Raw genomic sequence first — 27,214 nt, 5'->3', positions numbered from 1 at the left:
TGATGTCATCGCTGGTGCAATATGCTAGTGGCAACGATTGTTTGTGTCTTTCCCAAAAAGGGTGTGTCGCACATGCACACATACTGTGAGGGGAATTTACGTGTCCGAGGTTCTACAGAGATTCAGTGTCAGTCATGACGTCGGAGTAAGTGTAACAATGAATCACTTGTTAAACATATGCTCGGTTTAATTATTCTGAACTTTCATTTTCTCTCTCCATATCCGACTGCTCGCAAACACGATGCACACGTCCAGAAACACACTCATCCCACATTACTGAAGTAGAACCGACTAACGCTTGGAACGTCAACTTATACAGGATTTGTGTAATTGCGGGCTTTCACACCTGCAGTAACTATAACAGATGGATCCCAACATGTGATAAGAGGGTATGGAGTGGTGGTTGTTTATGAGTGTGTGTCCATGTGTGTTACGATGAAACTGGTTGAGAGTGACATGTTTTTGATCTTGTGCTAAATATAGAGACGACTCGGGGGGACAGAGATTGTCGTGATGTGTGTCAGACAGAGCTGAGTGATATGACGTCAAATCAATACCTCAATTGCCATTAATGAAACGATTATTTTTACTCAACGTTGGTCAACAAGGGATTCTCACTCATCTAGAATTGATCTTTATAAAAACCTGCTGAATTAAAAATTATGTGCATGGATTAACAGGGCGTCGCTTCTTGTGCAACAATGGAGTTAAAGCGTGTGTGTGCGCCTGTGTGTGTGTGTGTCTGTGTGTGCTTGTCTCTGTTTCTCAAATTTCTTTAGTTATTATTCAATGAGGTCGGATCGTTTCCGTCGCGCCACGTTTTGTCTCTTGTTGTGTGTTAACTGCATTTGCACAAAATGTTGGACTTTTTTTCAATGTACTTAAATATCTCATAAACTCTCGAGCAAACCAAACGATTACAAAGTATACTTCAGTACTCTATGTGTCCTAATGACCTGTTATTATTGTTGGTGTTTATTGTTAACGTGTAAAATAAGAATACATCATTAGGGGAGTGAAGAGGGAAGACATGTAATATGGAATACAGCAGGGTACAAGGTACCTGGGCCGTCGCTGCAAAATGAACGTAGCGGAAATCTGACATTCTCGTGAATTGGGGAAAGTATTTACCGAATGAACCGACAGGAGCAAGATTAAGTTGGTTGGAGGTTATAGATGGAGAAAAGTTGCTGGACTCATTAAACATTACCTCTTTCGTTCTGTCTGTGTGTGTGTTTCTAAGAGCTAGTCAGGAAGAAGGATGAAGACAATACGATTGCCCTTTCCTCAGTCATCAGGCAGACGGCCAAACTATCCCGTTCCTCAACTCAAGCTCACACTCCCTCACTTGGGTCCTGCTACTCCGAGATCACAGAGAAAGATAGAACAGAGTTTAGCCAATTATTCGTTGTGGGAAAATATGTCTGGCATGTCCTGTGTTTATCATCGTAGCTCTGTGAGATGCTCAGGGCAAACCTTTTGTTTCTGATGTGAGGAGAAGAAACCGCACTATAGAGTAGAGCTAGGATTAAGAAGTTGTTTCTCTTTTCTGGATTGTTTATGCTGTAGTCAACTCGGGATAAACAGGTTTAATATTTTTATAGAAACATACTATGCACATATTCAGGTTCATTAACTTAATTTGCTTTAAATGCTCTTATCGTGAGAAAAAATACATTACTTTTGTCAGACCGTCCTTTGCTGCAGCTCCCCTTTTTAAACTCTGTCTGAAACCCTTGGTTATCTCCTGTCTCTTTAAGGCCCCCCTCCCTATAATGCCCAGTCTGCTATGATTGGCCATTTCTCCCACTCTGTTGTGATTGGTCAACAGCTTCCAGGTCCACTCTCACTCTACCTGGCTATGTTAGGGGGTGTGTCAGACTAGCAGGATGGATACAAGTTGGAAGAACAATGACCTCAGATCCCAAAACTTGGTCGAAACTAGACTGCGTTGAATGGACATCATTGATACACTGACTCACAAAGATGGATGGGATGATGAGTGTGCTAATGACAGATCCCATCCATAATACATGCTCGTAGCTCGGGGTGTGTAAAGCTGAGCCGAGGACTGTGTCAGCGATATGGCCATGGGGACGGAAAACTCTGACTCTCACTTCTTCTCCTCTTCAAATCGCTCTCACAAAACATTAACGTTCAAAAACCATGAGCCCAATCCCGTATTTCACACAAATCCAACTTGTGAAACACATTTTAAAGTGAAAATAACTTGCACCTGTCTGTGGCTGAGAATGTGAAATACCCTGAAGAAAATATACAAACTCAAGATGGAGCAAAGCAATGGAACAGAAAGCAATTTGAGTCATTTCTTATTGTGTAATGACTGTGTTTAATTGGATGTTTTAGTTTGGCAGTGTCTTCTTCACAAGTGTATTCACCTCCGCTGTCCAGCTGCCTTTCCTTTTTCATTCTCATTAACATACAGACAATGAGCAGGGTGTCATAGATAACACTATTAAACGTGTGGCTATAGTGAGGATGATGACGGCAAAGGGAACGTCATCCCTGTGAGTATAACGCGTCACGCTGAGGGGAATACCCCTGACCTTAGCATCCTCCACCAGACGGGATTACAGGATTGCTCAGGAGCTCTAGCAATGAGGCAGATATCCCTGGTGACGGGCGATAGTCATCACCTGAGCGAACCATCACCTAGGAGACAAAGGAGCTCATCGTGACATCCCAGTGGGAAATGGTGTCAGTGGTTTAGAGACAAGTTTCAGCCGTGACTCAGTGGCGTTGACCCAGCAGAGGTAGTCCCTGTGGATCCTGTGCGCCGCTTTGACATCAACGTACAGCACAACGTCTACATACGATCAATTTGAATATTCCTGCCTTGGCTCTGATTGTTGATGTTGTGCCAAATAATACACCGCCACTCATAATCATCCAATAATCAGCCGGATAATGAACGAGTGGCTGATTTATAATTTTAATGCATCGAGCTTATGAGCAGGTTTACGTCAGCCGAGCAGTGCCTGGAGCCAAGTATTTGGCTCACAAGCTGTGTACGTCATGCACAACATAGGCGGCTCATGCTGTGGTGTGAATTTCACTGCTCGTGAGCATGGAGCAAAATCACAGCAACATATGGAAATGCAAGATGAAGCCTGTGCTGCGGCATCATCAAGACCTTTGATATGTGATTAATATTTGCATAAAACCTGTGATTTACTTTGGCATGAATGAATGAGCTGCACCACATCACATTGCGATCTATTGCAGACCTCACTTAGTACATGATTTTGAAGCATTAATTCATGCATGGGGTGCAGTGAGACATGTAAAAAGTAAGTCTGTAGAGGTTGCATCTTTAAAATACCCTGAGGGAACTTGTCACTTGAAATTAAGGCTTAGTAAACATGGCAGCTGTATCCTTCCCCTTTTATTTTTACTGTTAAAAAAAGCAGACATGCTGTTTCATATTTTCGTCCCTATAGCATCAGGTTCTTCAAATCATCATGATCACAAATGTTACTCGACCTGTCAAATATCATCAAAACAATGTTTTTATTCTATTTTCAACTCTCTTTCTCCGCATGTGCAGCTTCGATGTGGACAATGGTACGTCATCAGGTCGCAGCCCCCTGGACCCGATGGCCAGCCCGGGCTCTGGCCTCATCCTGCAGGCCAACTTTGTCCACAGCCAACGGAGGGAGTCATTCCTCTACCGCTCCGACAGTGACTATGACCTCTCGCCGAAGTCTATGTCCCGAAACTCCTCCATTGCCAGTGACATGTGAGTGTGCCACGTTTGTTGCTTCCCCCTGAATCTTCATAAAATGCGCACAGACACATCCCTGTTGCGCCGAATGTGGATTCTGCTGTTTTTCTGCCTCTCTGGGGCCGTGTGTCATAGCTGGATGTTTATCACACATGCTCTTGAAGCTGCTACGCTGATTGCCTTGGCCCTGGTGGGAAGTGTGCATGACCAACAGCTGATTGTGTAGTGTCAGAGCTATTCTTAGCCACTTCCAGGATCACAAATGAGGGGGTCAGTGACAAAGTATCAACAAGAAAAGGTCATGTGTGTGTGATATTTTCCAATTTGCTGCTTACGTCAGTATCACTCATCAGGGAAATTAAGTGTGTTTCGGCGCTGCCTTTGATTTGTGTAAATTCAGATTTAAAATGTAAACATAGCAAGCATCTTCTGGGTCAGTGTATACGATGGTAGCCCACCCAGTGGAGGCTATCCAGTTACCTCCACTGTATCCTGAGTGCTACAGGAAATAAAATATTGACTGAAATCCTGGCATTTCGATCCAGCGTGCTGCAGGAAGACAAGACAAATAGACAAAAGGCTGAAAAATAACGTCCTGCAGAAACCTTAGACTTCCTGCTAACTGCTGCTTTTTGCTCTGTAGTAATAAACCAGTGACCCTTTATTGACCTACACCCACGATCCAGTTACCGTGGTAAAAACCATTACTGCAAGTTTTCATTCATTCTCCTTAGTAAAATAAACCTGAGATATGTTGTAATAGCTCTCTTTATGACGTTCTTGATAACTAGTGCAGGGCTTGTTCTAATCCTGCCTGTTTGGAATGGGCTGTGTGCTTGACCTGCGGTGACCCTTGTTGCAGCTTTCTTTCTGAAACTGTAAAAGTAGTAATTGATTAGTGAAGATCAGGCCCTGCCAGCGCCGCCCCTACGTATCTAAATCGCCCCAAATGCAATGCTGCACTTCCATGGGCTGCAATTCCAACAAACCACTTATGAAGCCCATAAAATGAATGGTTCTTCAGATATCTGTTCCACAAACAGAAGGACAATCATCTGGAATAAGTATACAGCTTCATAATCAACATTGCAATTTTCTTAAAGCATTTAACGAGGCGCAATATAGAATAGAAATATCAAGAACGGACATGTTTGTGCCCCTAAAACACAGTTGGATTTGGATAAAATATGGTCAGCCATTAGCGAACACATAGTCTTATCTGGCTTGTTGTCCCTCTCAGATATACACTATAGACCTTTACTCTGATCATGCTTTGTTTGTCTTGTGACAGGACACACGCCAAGCCTGTTGTGCCACATGTCAGTGGGTGTGTGCATTATGTGGCTGTTGTCTTGTACAACGTAACAGGAGACTGGCTGACTCTCACACACTCCTGTCACCTGAGTAAATGTCCACAGTGTTTGCAGTCATAACATCCCAGCAGGAATCTGACTCAAAGCTCACTCTTAAAACCCCTGAAGCCTGAACACAACTATGTTACTTGTACATCAACATATCCAACATTAATTTTGGAAAGAGCGTGAAACTATTCCTCCTTGTGACGCCGGGCCTCGGCTGTTACCTGATGTTTTGAGTAAACAAGTCACTGTGACTAAAGCATCACAGCCACTGAAACTAATTTGACGGGATGACCCCCGCTCCCCTCGTCCCCCCTCTCCCTCTTTGACCTTTGCAGAAGATGAGCACACTCCAATGTTGTCGAATGTCAGCGTAACATTAACCTGCATCTAATATTAAAGCCGCTGTCTTTCTTATCTTTCAGTCATGGTGACGATATGATTGTAACGCCATTTGCACAGGTGAGCTCTTGCCCCAGTTCTGTCTAATATGTTTTATATTTTCATTGATGACTGGACTCTGTGTGATTCTGTCCTCATTGTGATCTCTGCAGGTCCTTGCCAGTTTAAGAACCGTACGGAACAACTTTGGTGCACTAACAAATCTACAAATAGACCGAGCATCCAACAAGTAAGTTTTCCACTTCATGACTGAGGTGTTCTCCTGAATGAGAAGCAGTGAGTTCAGGTCATTCACATAATACTCAGAGTTTGGCTTTGCTCGCCCCCTGCTGTTCATATTGACTACTACAACAACAGTAGTTATGCAGAAACCTAGTGCTCCTTATGGTGCCTCCTCACTGCTTGAGTTTAAAACCAAATATTTGAGGGTAAAGTACTGATTGTTTTGTTTTAGTGAAAGAAAATGTCTCACTGTGTGTTTTTGTTTAAATCATGACAGGAGATCACCCATGTGTAACCAACCCCCCATCACCAAGACCACCTTCACAGGTATGTCAACAGCCAGAGTGGAACAATGACGTGCGTCCTCAATGTGTGTGGTTGTGTGTGTGGGTCTATGTTTACATTTTAGGACATATCTCAGACTAAAGACTCGTTAAGTGGGGGTTACTGCTCCAGTTGGTTTATCGAATATGCCGCATCCCCAATTCAGAAAGAGTTGATGCTCGTTGAGGGGTTAAGGTTACGTTAGGTTTAGGAAAATAGTGATTATAGATATAAGTGTTAGAGTGAGTCTTCAGGAGATGAATGACAGGAGGGGTAATGTCCCCAACAATGACCAAAGCAAACATGGGTTATGGTTATTGCATCCACACATGCTTACTTATATGTGTGTGAGAGATGTGATGTGTGAACGGGGGAAACGATAACTTTTCTCATAGCTGATGTTAACATTATTAGAATTTTTGCATTGGAGGTAACACTGCACTTTAAATCCCCCAATAAACGTTGAATAGATGGTTCACAGTATAATGCAGCTGTAGGTAGATGTTTATTTTTGTTTTTTGTTGTTTATATATAATAACTGTGGGCACCCATAAAGTAATGATGTAAAGTATCTCATCATAGGAGAAGTTATAACTGCTGAAAGATGCGCTACACTAGTAAATATAAAAAACACCCTTAAATCTGTTTACAGCTTCATTATAATGCATTGTTTATGCCAAACAGGGAGGGTTCAAGTTATAACAGTAGAAGAATTGCAAATAGCTGTAGTAGTAGTAGTAGTAGTAGTAGCAGCAGTAGTAGTAGTAGTAGTAGTAGTATAAACCTAAAGTTAATATCACCATGTTTTCATATTGAAGTGTTACATACTGTGCAGCCGAATCCCAAAAGATGAACATAATATCCAACGTGGTCAGAATACAAACATTGTTTTGAACATATCTTACAGAACATTGGTTCAGTTGCCTGAATACTTAGCAGTCGCCCTTGTTTTACTGTTTTCTATAATTTTGAGTTCCATGAATCAATATTATCTTTGTGAGGGAGACAAGTCATCTTTCTTGATGCCATGTTTTAGCACTTTAGTCATAACCATAGATTTATCAATACTTCAGTTATGTTTATTCAAACCCTATATATATATTATTTAAACGTCCTTCCTGTATTGTCTTTCTCTGCATGGCTTTGCCTCAATAAGTCCTTGCATTACCAACAATCAATATTCTCAACAATCCAATGACCCCCGGATCTATATATATATATATATATGTAGTCATACGTGACGTTGAGTCTGATTTGCTGTAAACCACCAGACAATAAGTGAGGACTACACAGTCTAGCTGAAGTTGTTCTGAGAAGGAAGTGGCACAGAAAGTCTTCAATGGATCGAAAAGAATTGTCCTTGACAGTTTCTTTGCTTTTTAACGGTATGAATGACTGTAACCTCGCTGATGTTTCCAGGTGACACTATATGACCTTCACCATTCATAAAAGATTTCAGCCTTGTTTTGTAGGTAGGAAAATTACAACATGCGTACAGACAGTAAGTAGAAACATGCATGCAGATTTGCGCTTCTTCCCCATTTTAGGTAGATCTTCCCAGATATTCCTCCCAAGAATCACATTCCTGATACACAACCTGCAGATACTGTATATGATGAGGAAGTGTGGACATTGTGCTAAATTTAGAACACAATCCTACCGGTTGCACAGCCATAATGGGTCATGTCACAAATAGGTGACAGCTGGGGGTCATTGGATTGTTTGAGAATATTGACCGTTGGTAATGCAAGGACCTACATAGTCATTCAGAGAAAGACAATGAAGGAAGTTTAAATAATAGTAACTCAATACTCTTCTTTTCAAAATCTAACATCCTGTAGACTCAATTCAAACTAGTTTCCATACTTTTGTAATCTGGATACAAATTTTAATCATGAGGCCACTAGTTACTGAACAATAATATCTCTCCATATGGGGCAGACTCGACATGCTACAGAAGAATATTTGACAATATGTCTTATTTTATCTTTTTCTAGCAACCTTAATTATTTATAAAGTGTAAGTTAAAGACATAATATGTAACAAGTCATTGAAATATCTAAAACTTACTAAACCTTTATTGAAGTTAATGGGACATTTAATGTTTAGTTGTGTCATTTCAGCTTTGGCAGTGGCTTTGCTTGTGTCTGTTATAGTTTCTGGGATCAACAATGTATGAGGAAGGAAAACTCGCTGCTAGCAAATTCCTTCCACTGTTTGTATCAGTCACTCGTAATGGATCAGAATTATTCATTGCCGTTTGCGGTGAAACGTGATTAACCCTGAATACATGTTACGTCGTCCATGGACGTGACCAGCGCCTGACTCACGTTGGCATCATCAAACAAGTTATTTTGATATTGTTTTGATTGAGGGCCTCCCGAGCGGCCAAGGTTACATATTGTACCTTTAATACAAGACAATGTATTGTATATGCCATTAAATCACATTTAGATTAATGACTATCAAAATATGAATAGCCACAATGCATGAGTAATATTATACACCTTTAGTTTATTCAACTATAGATATTTGCCAGGTAATTAAATCTTAAACTGTGATCAAATTCAAGCTACTTTAACATCAGGGCATTAAGAAATAGCATAAGAATTATAAGTAATGGAATCACAATAGTGTTATTGTTTTTCTAGAAGTGCAAGCTCCCCTTTTCTTCTCCTTTCTGCATGTCTCTGCCCTTCTACCCTCCTCCTCCTCCTCCTCCTCCTCCTCCTCCTCCTCCTCCTCCTCCTCCTCCTCCTCCTCCTGCTCTCGTCCTCTCCCGCTCAGAGTCCGACTTCAGTGTCGAGCTGCTCCGGAACGTAGTTTGGCTGCAGCCGTACGTCTGTGCAGCAGAGTGGCCTCTCCGAGCGCCGGTGTCTGATGTCGCACTAAGCATGAGAAGAATGTCATTGACGTCAGTGCAGTTGCTGTCAGAAAGAGAAGCACCCCAGCCACCAACACCACACCAGGGAGAGAGACAGAGAGAGAAAGGGAGACCGAGAAAGAAAAGAGGGGAGAGACAGAAAGGAGACAAAAGAGGCAGGAGGAGGAGGAGGAGGAGGAAGGATGTTCTGAGATCAGCGAAGGAGACGAAGCGTGTGGGAGTGGAGGGGGACTAATGGAAGGAGGGAGATTTGTCAAAGACAATGAGGCAAGAGAGAAAGAGAAAGGGGGGGATACTGTCGAGAATATGAGGTGACAAAAGAAGTTAAGAGATGTTAGAGGCTGGGCTCGTACAGTAGGATGACCTGCATGGTAACAGAAGGCACCTGCATGTCCAAACCTACTACACAATTCAAATATAATAATAATAATATAATAATAATAATAATCCATCACTATAAACTGTGAAAGACCTTTGAAAGATGCAGGAGCTCATGCAACCTAAACTTGGCATCCTTTACTTTCAAATGACAACATCCCACAGGGAACATAAAGTGGCCGAGCTGCATTTGGACCTAAATGAGGAATGTGTTGCAGAAGCTAGGACACATCTAAATACTAACTTCTTGTTTAGGGGGTGTCATGTGATTAGATTAGCTCCTCCTGTATTTTAATCAGCCTCTGTTTTCTGTGTTATTGAATTACAGCTAAAGTGTCCCCTCCACCCAGCCCCTCCCTCCAGCCACACAGATCACATAGCATTAAGAGCCCCGTGCTTTCCCAAATTAGTCAGGGCATCGATATTAATCGGCTTCTGACAAGGTGACATTTTCTGTTGACGGATGGGGGCCCGACTCCCAGAGAGGCATGTCCTTTCAATTTCAGATTTAAAGAAAGCAAAGGGCTTACAGCTCTGCCATCTTCACCCCATCTGCAGCCATCTGTTTTGTTTACCTGGCTGTATTTGTATGCTGAACACATATCTGCATGAATGCACACAGTATAGGGGAGCTCTCAGACCTGGCTCCCCTTCCTCCTCCTCCATCACTCCAGTCCACGTCTTGTCACTCCCTCTTCCCCATCCATAGTGCAGTCCTCTCAGGCTTTAGGTACAGCTTGGGGAGAGCAGCACGTTTGGCTACCAGGGACGCCAAAGCAACAGCAGCCCACCCCCTATACACACACACAGCATCTATAGGAAACACTGGCCAGCACGGGATTATACTTTTGCCTCCCGGATACCATGGATGTTTTTATTGGCAGAGAGGCTGTGGAGACAAAACCATGATGTGTTATGGTTAGCATTTTGACTGTGTGTGTGTGAATGTTTGCGTCGGTGTGCAGTCTCATGTTTGCTCCGTGCCCGGCACCACTGACATGGATCTTCACCGTTTCTGAGCCTCTCACTGGATCCTCTTTTCCTCCGACCCTCTATTCCCTGCATCCCTCCTATGGCAGACATGGGCCTGCTAAGCAGACTGTTGTTCATCCTACTACATGACTGGAATTACACGTCTCTTATGAATGACAGAGTAAAGCTCATACACCGAGATCACTGAATGTTGAACGTGTGCTGTGCAGGAGGGATAGAGAGGGAATCTGTCTGCGTGAGTTTGTCTGTGTGAGATTTTCTGCCTTTTTCACCCTGCTGGTTTCCCCTCTGTATTTTCTGCTGTGGTCTCCTCACTGTTAACACTCATCTGGACGCCCAGAACTGACTCCAGGTGGCCGCTTGCCATCCGCCACCTGCAACTGTCCTCCGTGGGATTATATCTGGTTTATTCTTACCAGGATTTGAACTTTAGCGCTGCACAGGAGGCGTCTTTTCACCAAGGGAGTTTTGCGACAGCTGATCATCTGGGGGTTAGGATACAGGACAACAAGGCCCGACTCCCAGGCCCGCACAGCTGGCCCAGCTGTCCAGTATGAAGAGTCACCCATGTGTCTTCTCGGGGTATCCCAGCTTAGCAGTTTGTGGGGTGGGAGACCCCGGGCCTGGACCGTCCACTAGCCCTCTGAAGCGGGCCCTTACTGACCCCTTGCCCTCCTGTCTTGCCCCTGCAGAGGAGGCCTACCAGAAACTGGCCACTGAGACCCTGGAGGAGCTGGACTGGTGCCTGGACCAGCTGGAGACGCTGCAGACAAGACACTCAGTCAGCGAGATGGCCTCCAACAAGGTAAGAAGAACTACACAGTTCATACCAACTTGTTGAGACAGAGCTTTCATCTAAAATAAGTTTTACTGTGGAGTTTGTAGAACTGCGTTGTCTGTGTTCTTGTTCTATATTGAAACATACTGAAGCTGTTACCCAGGATTCACTATGGTGTTTTTTTTGTGGCTCGTGTCATCAGGGTTTGCGATTAAACCTTAATTCAAGGACTTAAAGTGTAGTCCAGTGCAAGAGGTACATATATATGATGCAATATATCTGAACTTTTCTAAAGTTTACACTATTAAATACATCATACACTGTCTGTTACAGATACAGGAAGTATCTGAGGTTGTTACAACACCTGACACAGGAATTAGCTGCAAACAGTATTAAATTCACAGGTTAACTTTACAAAAGAAAGGTAATTATTTTTAATAAGTTGCCGATAAATTTACCATTTCAACAGCCTTTTTAAATCAATCCATGTGTACATTAATCCTAATAAGGAAATGTGATGTTCTGGGAGTATTTAGATTCAGCTTGAGTATATTATCAAGCTGATGTGCAGCATAACCTTGTAAACTCACCGGTCGCACATAGATAACTTTTATTACTGTGTGTAGTACAAAATTATTTATTATCCCCCCATAATTCCTAGTTTGTGACCTGCGCCTTTACCAACGAGTCTCGCTCCCTATTCATCTTTATTTGATCCTGAGGAACTTATGAGTATATGTATTTATACAATGTGCTGTGACACCTGTTCAGCCCGCAGCCATTAAATCACACTCTGGACTGTTGTATTGTCCATTTAATTTAGCGATAGCATCGTCATGCAGGGAAAGAGATGTGCCGTGAGCACGCTCAGTCGCCTCCAGTGTGTGTGTGTGTGTGTGTGTGTGTGTGTGTGTGTGTGTGTGTGTGTGTGTTTGTGTGTGTGTGTGTGCGTGCGTGCGTGCATGCGTTTGTGTGTATACATATATATATATATATCATATATTACCCATGGTGTGTGTGTTTGGAGGGAAGCTGCTGTGCTGCTCTGAATGCTGATCAGCTCTGGCCTCTGGTGATGTCACACACTGTGATGTCACAAGAGGGGGGATGGACCAAGAGGAGCGGCAGGGAGGACAGACAGACAAAGGAATCACACACACTCACCGCTACCACAGTCACATGCATGACCGGAACATGCACCTCATTTAAAAGTGAAAAGATTTTTCCAAAAAGACAAAAAGGACCTGTAACGTGCTCCGTCTCACCATCGCTCACCAGGACAGCTATCTCTGGTTGTCATGGCAACAGCCACGGGCCAAACCAGCCCCGCTATTTCGCACACACGCACATACTCGCATCATAGGTAATACAGTCATTACATCTGCCACACACCCATTACCTGGTGTCTGTATCCTGCAGCCTTTCCTTTAGCAGCCTTAATTCATCGATCAAACGTGGAACGAATACGTGAAATGAATGCAAATGCAGTCATTTCCAGCCAGTGTGTGATGTCAGGTGACAGTCAGCACCTGTACTGGTGCTCCTGTAGTGTCCCTTAGCAATCACTAGACGAAAAGCAGTATTATTGTCACAGTGAACCTCTACGGACAGGCCTAATCCCCTGCTGTAACCAACTGTTTCCATGATGTTACCTCGGCGTTCGCCAGTGAAGACAAGGTGGGTCTATCGGCGTTTGCGGACCTTAAGGGGGATTTGGAGAACAAAGGAGAGAGCCGCGGGGGGGCTCGCTGAGCCTCGCGGACCGATCGCGACGTGTGATCCAATTAGCATATGAATCGGAGTCCAGCCGCTGGCTAGAACCTCTCTCTACTCACCATTGGAGGAAACCACAGACCCTTGAAACTAATGTCACTCGTGATTGGCTGGTAGAAGTGTTGCTATTGGTCACCTTATGGGTCATTGCAGTGCACACGTGGGGTCACAGCATTCCGCACGTGGGGTAAGCCCCTCCCACACAATATTTATAATAAAAATGTATATATTAATATTTATTATTATTTATAAGTAAGCCTTTACCAAAAGCACTGCAGTTAATTAAAACTAAACATTCATGTGATGCTTGATGCTATAGGTGAACATATTGTACAGGGAACAAATGTGAACAAGGTATATGTGGAGTGAAAGCTTTATTTACATACAGCAAAAATATTGTACAAAAACTCAGATGAGGCTTGAAATGTTTCTCTGCAGCCTCTGGGTCATGACTTCTTTGTGGGACTCTGTCTGAATCTTCTCCAGTGTGTAGACGTCTGTGGTGTGTAGCTGTGAGATCCAGTGTAGCTTCCAGTCTTATATGAAGTGTGGGACACAGGTCGGTGTGCTCCTGGCTGTGGAAGGATGGATCCATGTCATCTGTCCCGCTTCAATCAGCTGTAAACACATTCAGTAAAATTAGCACAGTTCAATGACAACATACACCTTTACATGTAACTGGAAAATTATTTAATGAATATAACCTTACCCTCTTTCTTCTCCGACAACTCCTCAATGCTGATGTAAGGTCTGGTCGGATCATACTGGCTCATAGTGTGTCTTTGTACGTCATGGACAGGCAGCTGGAAAACAACACATGTAACATGACTTTATTATTAATAAACGGAAATAGCCGCGCTGCATCACCGTTGGAAGATCCACAGCAAAAAAACACCAAAACAGTTCATAAACAGTTACTTACATTCAATGGCTTAATTTTCTGCACTTTAAATCCGGACTTTCAGCGTCTCAGCCTAACGCCTCTTTGTTTGTGTGTGTGTGTGTGTGTGTGTGGGGGGGGGGGGCTGAGGCTGTGAAAACATACAGAAAAAAGTCACGTTGATGAAAAAACTTAACGAGAACAAACTGTTACATCTAAGTAATTCATACATATTTACACATGCACTAGATCTGCTCCAGCACTCGATGCTGTATTCGTATTTTAGCAACTTTCTCGCTATCCCAAAGAGTGGCGGACATGCTTTCAGATGTACCAGTTAGCTTAGTGGTTAGCATGGCGTCTCTAGCTCACCGTAACTCAGGGACTGTGCATCCGTCTTCTCCGCCTCGACTCGTCCACACCGGGCCCGCGGCTCTGCCTCCACACGCACTCATCTTCTCCTCCAGGGAACAGCGTCGTGTCGACTTCAGCAAGTTATTTACCCCGAAAACAGAGTCACTCGTACGGGACAAGCTAAACACGACCCGCTTCCTGTCTGCGGGACACTCGACGCTGCTGCACGGCGTTTACGAGGCTCTGATTGGGCGAGTCCATCAGCTGATGACGCGAGCGGGTGACGTGAGCAGCGGTTACTTCACATGGGATAAGTATTTGACTGAGGCCAGGTTTATTTTTTGTGGTGTTTAGTACATTTACACACATGATTCACGCTGTTCTGTGTTCGTAACCTTATAGTTGAATGCACTTATTGTAAGTCGCTTTGGATAAAAGTGTTGACTGTTTTAATGGAATACTGAGAAAGTTTAATAACAACAATTAGACAATTGAAGTTCAAATTATGAAGGAATTTAAGCTCTATATTGTGTCTCCTTTATATTTAAAATAATAATCAAACTGAGTGGAGATGTATGTTGTATCCAAACAGCCGGCTGCTGTGTTTTGTCACTGTGCAGTCCATGGGGGATTAAATATTACACTGAAAAAATAAATCATTAAATCAATGAATGTTTCATAGCAATTTTGAAAGTAGTGGTGAAAATGTACCATTTATAATTCATGGAACAGCTTAGTTTGCCATTGACATGTGAATTTGATGCCAGTATTTTGGGAGGACAGATATTTTTATGGAAAGCCAGTAGAAGTTTGGAGCTTACAGGACACAGATGATCATACCCAGCATCATTTATTTGCTGGTAGAGGTGTGGTTTACACTTCCTCTGTGCATTTAACCAGCACAATTGAAAAAGTGACTGTAATCATGCCACTCTGTACAGTTGTTGAGATTTAGGATTGTTTTGGATGACAATAAAAATTTGAAATAAAGTGCATTGTTTCATTTCTTTTGACTGCATTGACCTTTGTTCGTGGTATACAATATAATTCATTATAGCACACTTACTTACTTAAGAACAATTTAAAATTTCAGGTTTAATATTTATTTTAAGCCTGGTTTACTCAGCCAGATAGTTTGTTGGTGCCTCTTACACATTGGTGTTATCTGCTCTCAGGGAAACTGATTTGCATTTGTGAAGCTCAGAGCATTGTCATTTGCATGTGAAAGCGTCCTCTAGGAGTTGGAGCAGGGGGGGTCAAATCTCAACAGCTCACAGGCTTGACAACTGCAGGAACCCTGAGCGTTTCCTTTGCTGCCTGCAGATACGTGTGAAAGTCGTTAACCGAAGGATGTGCCAACACTTCTCTGCGACACAGATTGACACAAACGCTTCTTTTCATGCAGTGAATACATTGTGTAGTTTATGCATGTCACCTCTGAACATGGTGCCAGTACAGTTCATTCTAACAGTGTCTTTGAGATGGAGACACCTCTCTTGAGCTGATTATTGCACTGGCGGCTCATGGTTCTAGTTTAGGACGTACATGTGTTTACACCGCAAATCTTTGTGTGGGTGTAGATGTTCCTGGACTCAGCAGCTCCAGCTCAGCTTTAGGAAGAATATGTGCCAGTCAGGTTTGAGTTCTACTGTATGCCTCCTCCTCATGGTGTGACCATCTTCTGAAATTACACCGGGGAAACAAAGGATGTGAGATACCTTGGTTTCTTGTTTAGAAATAAATTGTATTGATTTTAATTTAGTTTTTTATGGAAGTGTTTATTTCCCAGAATAAACATTTAGCTGCTCTATGATCCAGTTTGTTAAGCTGATTCTGATTGAGGTGTATTTGGCTGTGTTATCACATAGAACCAGGTAAAGGTCATAGATCTCAGTCCTCTTGGTATTGTCATTTCCAGTTGAGCAGATTCCTGTTGCACAAGGCATGATGTGGTAAAAATAATCAGGATAGAAGGCCTTGCATGATGTCAGTTTTAATTTTACTCAACTGTTTCTGAAAGTTTTACATCAAATAAATGCATTGTGGTTCATTTTGCCGGTTCTTAATGGCGTAATCATGACATCATATTTATTGTTGTCCACAGTCGGATGCGTGTTGTGTCCATTTGTGAGTCATCCAGGACATCCGTGCATCTGCCTTTGAGCGTTGATTTCCTGGCTGTGCACACTGTTGCACTCATGAAGTCCATCCAGGAATTGGTTTGAAAATAGATATGATCAGCTCATGATCATACAGATACTGAACTGACTTTTCAGCCACACCATTATGATTCTTTAACAGAAGACTAATGGACTTCAGCTGCTTTTAATTTATAAAATGCCTGATTACTTGTTCTCTTGCTTAAGGATGTCCGGGGCAATAGGTTAATAGATATTTCTAAAACTACATGTGTTGATCTCATTTACATCTGTTGAAGACGTTGCCTTTTCTTAATGGAGGGTTGAATCTCAGCATCCAATCCATCACCCATCTCACTTCATTCTGGATAAAAGTGGACTTTGTTATTCAGTTTATTTTGTTATTATTCATCCTGATCAAATGCTGCTAAAATGTAGTAGGTGTTTGAAATCTGTTGGAATATCAGGCTTCAAAAAGAAAGACATTTTGTAATTGTTTTCAGGTTTTACTGGATGTTTCTGTCCTTTGGTAATTTGGTACTTCAGTTGATAATCCAACACATGTAGGACAAAGTCCTTGTTTAGTAACTATACAAGTTGTGTGTAGGGTTTGTCTTTTTAGCTTTGTATCTCACTGTCTTTTTTGATTACCCTGTGTGCCAGCGTAGCCCGGAGCAGGATATTGTTTTAATTCAAACAGGAATCTCTTTATCCTACATAAACCTACCGGGTATATACATTGAAAGTAATTGATGGACAAAAGGTAGGAATCACAGTGGCATCATCATGACCTCACTATGAAGTCATATAATGACCTCATATAGTGTTATAATGCGTTCACTTTTACAACCTGTTACTTTAGAGACACAATCTACAGGTTATAAATAATCATTCACGATCAAATGATATGAATGACATCTTGATAATGTCATTATTAAATGGTATTAATACAATGTAAAAAAGTTTGCATTACTCATTGGATTATATAAAGCTCACAGGCCCCTCCAGTGGTTTTCATCATTAGTTTATACAGTGTATCACCCTGGTGTCTAACCCTTAACCATTACTCTTCATGTGTTCTAGTATTTCCTTCTCCACATTTTGTTGAATGGACCGTAGACCTACATACTGTTCACAGTCAGCCGTACATTCATTGAAGACAGTCAAGGCCATTAGCTCTCTGTGTTCTGCAGAGAGGGGGCGTCTGCTGCCTGAATAAACGTGCAAAGTGCGAAAAGACACAACTGCAGCAGAGATGTGGAGGCGTCGTGGGCTATATGCAGCAGGGAGCGGATATTTTTGGTCATTCTGCCGAACAACAAATTACACACAAGTCACAGCTATACTTGGTGTGACACTTTCCAATTTTTACCCAAGAGTTTGTGTTCACACCTCTTGGCTAAGCCGTCAATATGTGTGTGTATTTGTGTGATGAGGAAGATTGTGTGGATAGGAAGGGTGTCTGTGTGGGTGGCTGTGGGGGGGCCTGTGCTGTCTTGCTTGGCTCTGAGTCAATCAAAGCCACTGGATCTCAGTGAGCCAGTGGCCTCATCTGCTTCAGCGTAGCTGTAAATTACATGCAGTGCCTGGCTGGCTACAGGGGGGGGGTGTAAAGTAGGAAGAGACAGATTTGGTCCCTTTTCAATCCATGAATCCACTGGACCATCACAGACGTGCACATGTTCCCTCACATGCAGAGAGAGAGAGAGAGAAGAGACCTCCTCTAGTGTAGAAGCTGCCTGTGGTCAACAAGAGTCACCTTTCAATATTAAAGTATGTGTTCTCTATTGAGTGAAAAGCATAGAAAGAATAATTGCTCACAAATGATAACCTAAAAATATTCCCACTTTCACCTCTACATGTAATTCTATAGTCTTATTGCCATGCTGCCTCATCATTAATCAGTTAAAGTCTGTAGATCACACAGTTTATGCTTCATCACTGAAGACTAACTTAATTCTTTTAATTTTTGACACATGGTCAATTAAGATTACCTTAAAGCAGGATATGATTAAATACAGTTGAATTAGTAGCTTTAGAAATGGTTGTTTCCAGTGTTTTCAATAGGAGCATCTGTGCCGTTACTGATGGGAAAATTAAGATTCTTCCTTCAGTGAGGTATTGATCCTTGTTTTCAACTAAAGCGACAACCTCCCGAGCTCAGTGACACACGCAGCAGCCTGTGTGGACGCTTTCTTTCTATTGTGATGCTCATTATTTTTACAAGGTGATTGGGCTTTTCATGTACTAACATCATCTATGACTCAACCCTCCCATGAATAGTGAGACAGCTGACCTCAGCTTTTTAATATTGGGTCATGTAGGATGAGGTAACCGTATTGTACAGAAGGTTAGGTCACTCCACACAAAAGCACACACACACACACACATACACACATCTTATATGAATGTATCTGGCGCACACACAAACATGCATGTTCTGCGTGCACATACACATGCACACACATGACGTCACATCCCGCTGCACTGCAGGAATTGAAGGAAAAGGAAGAAGGGGGGTGGGCGGGGGTTCAACTGACTTCAGGCCCGGCCAATCACGCAGCAGCCGACTTCAGGTCTTTTTCGATCCAAGCCAATCAGAGGTTATGATGAGCTCACACTTCTTCCATTGCTCGGCCCTGATTTGCTGCTGATGTGTGACACGGCGATGGAAGCAGCCTGTGCGCTTCACATGGGAGCTTGTGTCACAGCCACAGAAGCAGGCAGGCAGTCGGGCAGCCAGCCCTATTTGGGAGCTGTTGATTGGGGGGAAACATTTTTTTTTTGCTGTCCTGGTGCTTTGGCATCTACCAAGCATCCGCTCCATCATCAATTATTCACAACCTCAGCAGTGTGTCCCTGTATCTGACTGTGTGAGTGTGTGAGCGTGTGCACACGTCACTGTGTGTCCCAGTGTGTGTGGTCACGATATGCTCTCGTTGGATCTTTGGAGAATCTCATTCCTGCAACTCCTCTTGGCTTCCTGGGATATTGGCCTGTTTCCGTGGATTTTTGCAGAAAAGGAACACAATGCTTAATTCCTGGACTTCAGCGCTGCTACTGCTGATTGACACTGAACTGAGCTCTGAATCTTCTACGGGTTGAGGGTTTTTTTATCGAACAGAGCTGCAGATTGTTTTTGTTTTTGCTAGCTGACGAAGGCTTTTGTCACCTGAACGGTATTTTTTGGGGGTCTCGTTTGCTGATTTATCAAAATGCCTGAAGCAAATTATCTGCTCTCTGTGTCCTGGGGATATATAAAGGTAAGATGTGGTATCGGATCGGTGTTTTATAATTTATTATTCAGGTATTTTCTTGTGTTTCTTGGTAACTTGGACTGTTAAAATTAATTTCCAATTGAATTTGAATTTAAAAACTGGGTTTTTTGTAACCCAGGTGTATCACTGGTGTTGACACAGATGCGGATGCAGGATTTTATGACTACAAGTAGAAAAAACTCTGTATGATGTGTGTGTGTGATGTCTGCATTGACAACATGCCTCCCATGGGGCAGTGCATCGTAGGTGCGACATTTCTGGATCCGTTAATCATTAGATCAAACTGTGTTGGGGAGAGGTGATGGTGCCTACGTTGAAATTAAAATCATGTAGACCGGATGATTTCACTGCACAGAAAAGCATATGCAGGTTATTATATTTTAAGTATTTTTGAGTGAGTTTGGATTCAAAGGTCAGTTTTTTAAGGTTTTTCTACACTGGATCTCTGACATGGAATAAAGCAGACATTCTTAGAGCTCTGTGAATACTTTGTTAGATCAACAATCGTCTGAGTTGCTTGGTCACTCAGTTCAGGTTTTTTTTTGCCATCAAATATTTTTTACAAAAAAAAAAAATATATATAAAAAAATGTCTTTTAGTGGTTGTCTTATATAAACAACACTTATTAGTTTTAAAATAATGTCTTTATTGGACTTGCATCACTCTTCCAGGTGTCTGGCTCTTATTACCTGACAATAGGACACTACAAATGGCTGTTTGCCTAATGTGTCTCCATTTTAAAAAGCCTTGCAGTGAATACCTGTGGCTGTTATTCAATAGCATGTCAATACACAGCAGCGCAGTAAGCACTCTGCAGTGTTGTAATGGTCTATTTCAAGTGGTCTCTATTGATCTGTATGATTAATCAATAGATGTACATTATGCATTTGGGCCTTAGGCGGAGGGATTCAGACAAAGCAGGTGGTTTGTTCAAGAGGTTTTTGTTTCGCAATATGCTTTTACAACACTTGTTGTTTTGCAACCACTCGAGAAAATCCCTGATTTTAAGCGTTCTTCTCCACATCAATCAGTTCAGGTTTTTCAAATCAAAAGCCGAAGCTAAATTTGGGTCTGCCACTTCAATTAGGTACAGGGGTAGGAGGGAGAGAGGGGCAGAAGGTGGGTCAGTGGAGAACTGAAATGGAAAAAAAAACACTGGGTTTCTGATTAAGTACATTTCTGGCTGTGTGTGTGTTTGTGTGTATGTATGTGCGTGTGTTGCACTAAAAATGGTTAATTTCCTGGGTACAGCTTCTGAGATGTGACTCAACAGGCATCATCTAGCAGGACGATCATGTTGTCATCAAATCGATGCTTCTGTTTTACTGACGTTCACAATGTTGGTATCTCACTTTGTTTTGCCTCAGAGATCATTTACCTTTAAAATGAATGAAGTCATGCTCAGAATAAGCAATAATCAATGTCAGCAGAGCACATACCTCCGCGAGCGCCCAACAGTTCCCTCAATTTCAATCAAGTGGCATTAAATTGCACACACTCATAGAAATCAGTTTCCTAAATATATATATCCTTTTCCTTGAAGATCTGCAAATTATTCCCTGGAAAAAATGTTAAAGAAAGAGGAAAATAAAAAAAGCTGCACCATCATTTAATGAGTTCTTCCCTGTTACATCCCACATCCATTCACCAGGTTTCATGTAAATCTGTTCACTGGTTTTTGTGCAGTCTTACAAACAAACACACAAACAACAAGGAAACAAGGCAGGGGTGAAAACCTCATCTCTGATAAAGACTGTTGTTCTCATTCAGAATAATTGTTGGAATATTGCCGTCCACGTAAACTCAGTCAATGTTCTTTTCTTGCCCTACGTTACAAACGGTTAAACCATCATTTGCGTGTGTGTTTGTCCCTTTTCCAGTTCAAGAGGATGTTGAACAGGGAGTTGACTCACCTGTCAGAGATGAGCCGCTCTGGGAACCAGGTGTCCGAGTTCATCTCCAGCACTTTCTTGGGTGAGTGATGACACAGATGATGATCACATCAGCCACTGTTCACTATAACAAAACCAGATATTTGTATTCCTGGTTGGACGACTACACCATGAACCAAAAAGGAAGTGCACCGCAAACAGACGTCCTCATATTGACTTTCAATAAATGTCTTTCTGCGTCTCTCCAGACAAGCAACACGAAGTGGAGATGCCAACCCCTCAGTCCCAGAAGGACAAGGAGAAGGAGAAGGCGACCAAGCCCATGTCTCAAATCACCGGGGTTAAAAAGCTGCAACACTCCTCCAGCCTCACAAACTCCAACATCGCTCGCTTTGGAGTGAAGACTGAGACCGAGGATGAACTCGCTAAGGTGCGTTTTTGTGACCCTGTTGAAGGAAAAGATGGAAGTAAAAGGAAAAAAATATATGTGTTGTCTGTAATTGTGTCTCTAATTCCCTTTTTCAGGAGCTGGAGCAAGTGAATAAATGGGGCCTTAATGTTTTTAAAATCTCAGAGTTCTCTGGGAATCGGCCGCTAACAGTCATGATGTACACGATATTCCAGGTAATGAACGTCACATTCACTCCAGATAAATACTTGTTGAATTCTGAAACTGTTTTGATTGTAACCTCCCTCTCGTATTATTTTTTTTTCAGGAGAGGGACATGTTAAAAACTTTTAAAATTCCACTCGACACCTTTATAACTTACCTGATGACCTTAGAAGACCATTATCATGGCGATGTGGCCTACCATAACAACATCCACGCTGCTGACGTCACCCAGTCGACTCATGTGCTGCTATCCACCCCTGCCCTTGAGGTGAAGGCCACACACACACACACACACACACACACACACACACACACACACACACACACACACACACACACACACACACACACACACATGCACACCCACTCACACACTCACTGACATACACACATACCCACGCCTCCACAATCAGCTTCAATCAAACTCTTGCTCCAAGTCCAATCAATGTCTCTCACTTGCAAGGATATTTTTACCCAGTGATCTGATTCTCTCCTCAATGCCCTCCTTTCCTCCCCTCCCCTCTGTGCCTGGTTCTTTGGTCGTTTTTCCTTCCAGGCTGTGTTCACAGACCTCGAGATCTTAGCTGCCATCTTTGCCAGTGCAATTCACGACGTGGACCATCCTGGAGTCTCCAACCAGTTCCTCATCAACACCAGTGAGTCTAAATTCGGTGCAGCGTTGACAGCTATGTCAGTGGCTCAGCGGTGCTATCAGTGCGTATTCACAAACAGGAACACACACTCCCAGGCTGATAAGCAGGTGGGAACAGGCACACTGTAGCCTCTGCCTCACTGGCACACAGGCACGCACACACGCACAAACACACAGTGGTATTTTGCAGACAATTTAAATTTGTATCTAAACACAACTCTTATGCATATTTAGAACATACTCTACAGGCATAACTATATATGTAGAGAGATTATGTTGATGCACATCTTCACCAGTATGCGCTTTTAGTCACATATGACGGCTCTGACATGTGAATTTAAGACAGAGGAGTTCAAAGAGGAGATCGATAGTGCTCTGAATAAAACTCTTTCCCCGTAACAGAGCATCACAGTGCACAGGCAAACTGTTTAAGCATTTCTTATAGTTATTTTGCCCTCACCAATCAGCTTATACAACTTCAGTTCATACAGAGATCTCACTATATTGCAGTTAAGAAAACTCCTCATTATGCCAGCCTCCGGTCTTCATATCTTTGGGTGAGGACACTGTGTTTCAGTAACTGCAGTCTCCTCAAGCCAGAGAGTGAACCTCTCCTATATCTGCTCTAACTGACTGACTCAGTGGTGGCTGAAGGGGATTCACATATCTCCTCACTTAAGTCATTAAGAGGAAACTAAACAAGAGTTCACACGACCGCTGGGTTTCACCTTAAACAGGAGAACACTACAAATGTGAGTGTTACATAAGAGCCTTAGTAAAACCTTATAAGAACAGAAACCGACACTGCACATTGTGTGGGTGTACGTCTTCCCATTAGCCCAAATGGGGAATCCCTGAAGTGGGGGCAGTGTGAGTCATCCTGGTTAGGAAGGAGCCAGCAGACAGATATTCAGACAGCCACAGAGCAACAGAGCAGGATCACCTTTCTCCTCTCTGCTGCTTCAGTTCCACAGCGGCCAAGACTAATGCATCTTAATGGAAAATCTAAATACAGCTAGAGGACCTTCAAATGACCCAGTGTTGGGGAAACCTCTCTGTGGAAAACGTGCTGGGGCTTTCTCCTGCGAGGGCTGGATGCGTCATGTGTGACTGCAGCACATGTAAAAATGAGGACAGGGTTATTGGCAGAGAAAATTTGCTCCTGGTTTCGTTGTAGAGTCGACCCTTTTTGCATATGGGCAGAAAATACACAAATCAGTTTTTAAAAACCCGAAGAAAACCACTATTCCTCAAACTAAAACGACCCCTCTCGTCTTTCCCCTGCAGATTCGGAACTAGCGCTGATGTACAACGACTCGTCCGTGTTGGAGAACCACCACCTAGCAGTTGGTTTCAAGCTCCTACAAGATGAGAACTGTGACATCTTCCAAAACCTGACCAAAAAACAAAGACAATCACTGAGAAAGATGGTCATTGACATCGTAAGTAAAACGATTTGTTACGCCTCCTCTGTGAGGTTTATAGGGAAGGGAACTAGTGATACTGTAGAGTGGAACATTAAAGACTCGACATTTAAAGCTATTCAAATATATAAGTATATCATACTTTCTGTATTTGTGAGGCTAATGATGTATTTCTTTGTGTCCGAAGGTTCTAGCAACAGACATGTCGAAGCACATGAATCTACTGGCTGATCTGAAAACGATGGTGGAAACTAAGAAGGTGACCAGCTCAGGTGTTTTGCTGCTGGACAACTACTCTGACAGGATACAGGTCAGAATAAAGCTTCTGGAATAAATCTGCACCAAGTTCCATATCACTGTGTTCTTGATTTTGTTGCATGTATACAAAAGTTTGCACTTGGTAACTGCAGAAACTTACAGCAAAATGAAAAGCATGCTGAAAGCATCTAGTGACACTAACCACTTGCAGAAGTTTAGCTTGATATTTTGCATTTGTAAATTAGAGTATGAAAACCCAACCCGAGCCTGTCGAGACCCGTTGAGCAATTACTGCAATTTTGAAATGGACACATCTGCCGGGTTATCTACTTTATTGTTTACACCACAAAATCCTGTAATCACTGAAAATGTTGGTCTCTTGATTGTACAGTAAAAACTGAATACCTGTCGGGTTCTCATTGGTTATTTTTCTCGCTCTCAGTTGGGTTCGAGCAGATAATTGCATCCAGGGCCACCCTCTAATGTTAATTATGCTTCAGTGTTCCTCACATAATGGAACAAGAGGCGTCCCTTGGTTTTGTGTTTTACACCTTGCTGCTTGTCATACTCAGGTTCTCCAGAACATGGTGCACTGTGCGGACCTGAGCAACCCCACCAAGCCCCTGCAGCTGTACAAGCAGTGGACGGACCGCATCATGGAGGAGTTCTTCTGCCAGGGTGACCGGGAGAGGGAGCGGGGCATGGACATCAGCCCTATGTGTGACAAGCACAACGCCTCAGTAGAAAAGAGCCAGGTAGTGCCCACGGACACACAGATGCTTCATGCTTATGCCATCTGCGCTCAGACAAGCACTGAATGATCTATTTTGCTTCTTGTAGGTTGGTTTCATAGACTATATCGTTCACCCTTTGTGGGAGACGTGGGCTGACCTGGTCCACCCGGACGCCCAGGACATCCTGGACACGTTGGAAGACAACAGGGAGTGGTACCAAAGCACCATCCCCCAGAGTCCGTCTCCTGCGCTGGACGACCCTGAGGACGGCAGTCGACCCCCAGGAGGGGACAAGTTCCAGTTTGAGCTCACCCTGGAGGAGGACGGGGAGTCGGACACTGAGAAAGACAGTGGCAGCCAGCCGGAGGAGGAGGAGGATGAGGAAGAGGAAGAGGAGGAGGAAGAAGAGGATGACGAGGAGGAGGAGGAGGAGGAGGAGGAGGAGGACAACAGCTGTACTGACTGTAAAACACTCTGCACGCAGGACTCTGAATCCACTGAGATTCCATTGGACGAACAGGTGGGGGAGAACGAAGAGGAGGGTGAGGAGGAGGAGTTGGCGGAAGGGGGGAAAACACCTTGCTCGCAACCGTGCGTGGCGGAGGAAAAGGTAGCAGAGGTGGAAGAGGATGAGCAGGACAAGGAGAAATCCCCCGACACATAGCAGTTAATAGACAGCACCTGATTAACTGTTCTTCTTAGTAATTACAGATGATTATTTATAGAATATTTTTTGGGTTTTGTGGAGTCTGTCTGTGTTTTTTATACATCTATGTTTATGGTTCCAAAGCGTTCGCTGCTCTCCACCTTGGCCACTCCTTCGCCAGCTTTGTTCAGACACGCCCACCGGTACTTCTTCAAGTTTTTTTGCACTCAGGAAAACACCTTTCCATTCCCATTCGTACTGAAGGGGTGTGTCTGTATTTCAATTCTACCCCCCCCCCCCCTTTAACAATCTTTTCGTTTAGCACACGGATGAACAGTTCAGACACATAACATCACATCTTCCTTCCCTCTGCTTCGTCTCAGCCTTGCCTGAAAGTTTTGCAGTGTTTTTTATCAAGTGCCCATCCTCCACACGGACGTTACCGGTGTGTTCAAGGAGAAACTCCCTCTCGATTAGGTCATTTCCTCCGCGCTACAAATTAGGAGGCGCACTCCTGGCGTTCTTGCTGAAAGGCCGACGGGACGCCGCGGAGACGAAAGCTGCAGCACACTGGGGGAGCTTTTCAAGACGCAGCTCTGATGTGGTTGTCTTCCTTGAAATCCTGACTGACACAAAGCTCAAATCTAAACAGCCACTGACGCTGTCCTAGACCTCTTTCATTTTTTTATTGTACTGTATGTAAGAGTCAGATATTTTTTAGAAATTTACTTTTGCAAGTCCTTGGTTTTTCTCTTGTTAGCGAGGAATTTTATTTCCGGGGAGAAATGAGTCGCATACATCCAGTGTTTTTGAACGGGGGGGTGTCTTTCCAGCCGGGTGAAATTAGGAGTGATCTGAGCTGCTCCAACAGCATTTATACTCTCCCTGTACCACTCTACTCATATTTAGTTTGGTCCAGTGAGTGGAAATTTTCTCCATGATAACTTTTACTTTTTGGTGAGGAAGCAGAGACCCGAAGTCCCACGCTTTGCTCTCATTGAAATAGTTTCATGATGTGGATGACGCCTTTAAATTTTCCTTATCGTTGCCTGCAGTTCTTTTTGAACACATTCTGAGACAATGCAATGCTTTGTAGTCGATACAAAAAGCACCTTCTTTTTAGACGCTTGATTAGTGCTCCGAGTATACAGAAATAGTAACATAATAATAGAAAAAAAAATTACTGGGTGATTTTATACCAATGCTATCAAAGCCTTTTATTCTCCTTTCTTTGATTTCTCTCGCACATTTTATTTGACGTGCGCGTCACCAACAGCCTCACACCCGCTCGTCTTCAGCCTCCTCAATTTTCCCTTAAGCTCCCTTAATTTTATTTTCATTTTACATTTAATTTTGCCATCACAACATTAAACTCAATGGCTGTCTTTGTTTTCGACAAGACAATCAGCTTCATTGCGTGGTCGTCACACGAGACTCTCCTCTACGTAGATACTCTAATGCACTGATATATTCATATATCACCACTTT

The 27,214-nt window shown here is 43.0% G+C and overlaps 1 protein-coding gene and 1 long non-coding RNA gene across 2 annotated transcripts in view; one reads left to right on the top strand and one right to left on the bottom strand.

The window, feature by feature from the left end:
• The window catches only part of pde4d (phosphodiesterase 4D, cAMP-specific), a 144,319-nt gene extending 118,335 nt beyond the window's left edge, over positions 1–25,984 (top strand). Inside the window, exons 2-15 of the mRNA XM_061071639.1 lie at positions 3,569–3,760; positions 5,529–5,565; positions 5,658–5,734; positions 6,005–6,054; positions 10,999–11,111; positions 21,388–21,481; positions 21,648–21,829; positions 21,925–22,023; positions 22,116–22,280; positions 22,569–22,668; positions 23,952–24,106; positions 24,276–24,398; positions 24,919–25,101; positions 25,187–25,984. Of these exons, the coding sequence (XP_060927622.1) occupies positions 3,569–3,760; positions 5,529–5,565; positions 5,658–5,734; positions 6,005–6,054; positions 10,999–11,111; positions 21,388–21,481; positions 21,648–21,829; positions 21,925–22,023; positions 22,116–22,280; positions 22,569–22,668; positions 23,952–24,106; positions 24,276–24,398; positions 24,919–25,101; positions 25,187–25,744 (2,128 nt within the window). The 3' untranslated portion in view covers positions 25,745–25,984. The remainder of the gene's footprint in view (positions 1–3,568; positions 3,761–5,528; positions 5,566–5,657; positions 5,735–6,004; positions 6,055–10,998; positions 11,112–21,387; positions 21,482–21,647; positions 21,830–21,924; positions 22,024–22,115; positions 22,281–22,568; positions 22,669–23,951; positions 24,107–24,275; positions 24,399–24,918; positions 25,102–25,186) is intronic.
• Positions 13,213–13,899, bottom strand: LOC133002071 (uncharacterized). The gene is made up of 3 exons (XR_009678240.1): positions 13,780–13,899; positions 13,567–13,660; positions 13,213–13,475 (listed from the first exon to the last, which is right to left on the bottom strand). It is a non-coding gene; the product is annotated as an uncharacterized LOC133002071 (long non-coding RNA).
• Positions 25,985–27,214: the final 1,230 nt, after the last annotated feature.

This window comes from Limanda limanda, chromosome 5 (genome assembly GCF_963576545.1).
Source record: "Limanda limanda chromosome 5, fLimLim1.1, whole genome shotgun sequence".
Lineage (NCBI taxonomy): Eukaryota > Metazoa > Chordata > Actinopteri > Pleuronectiformes > Pleuronectidae > Limanda > Limanda limanda.
This window is presented reverse-complemented; position numbering and strand designations above follow the sequence as displayed.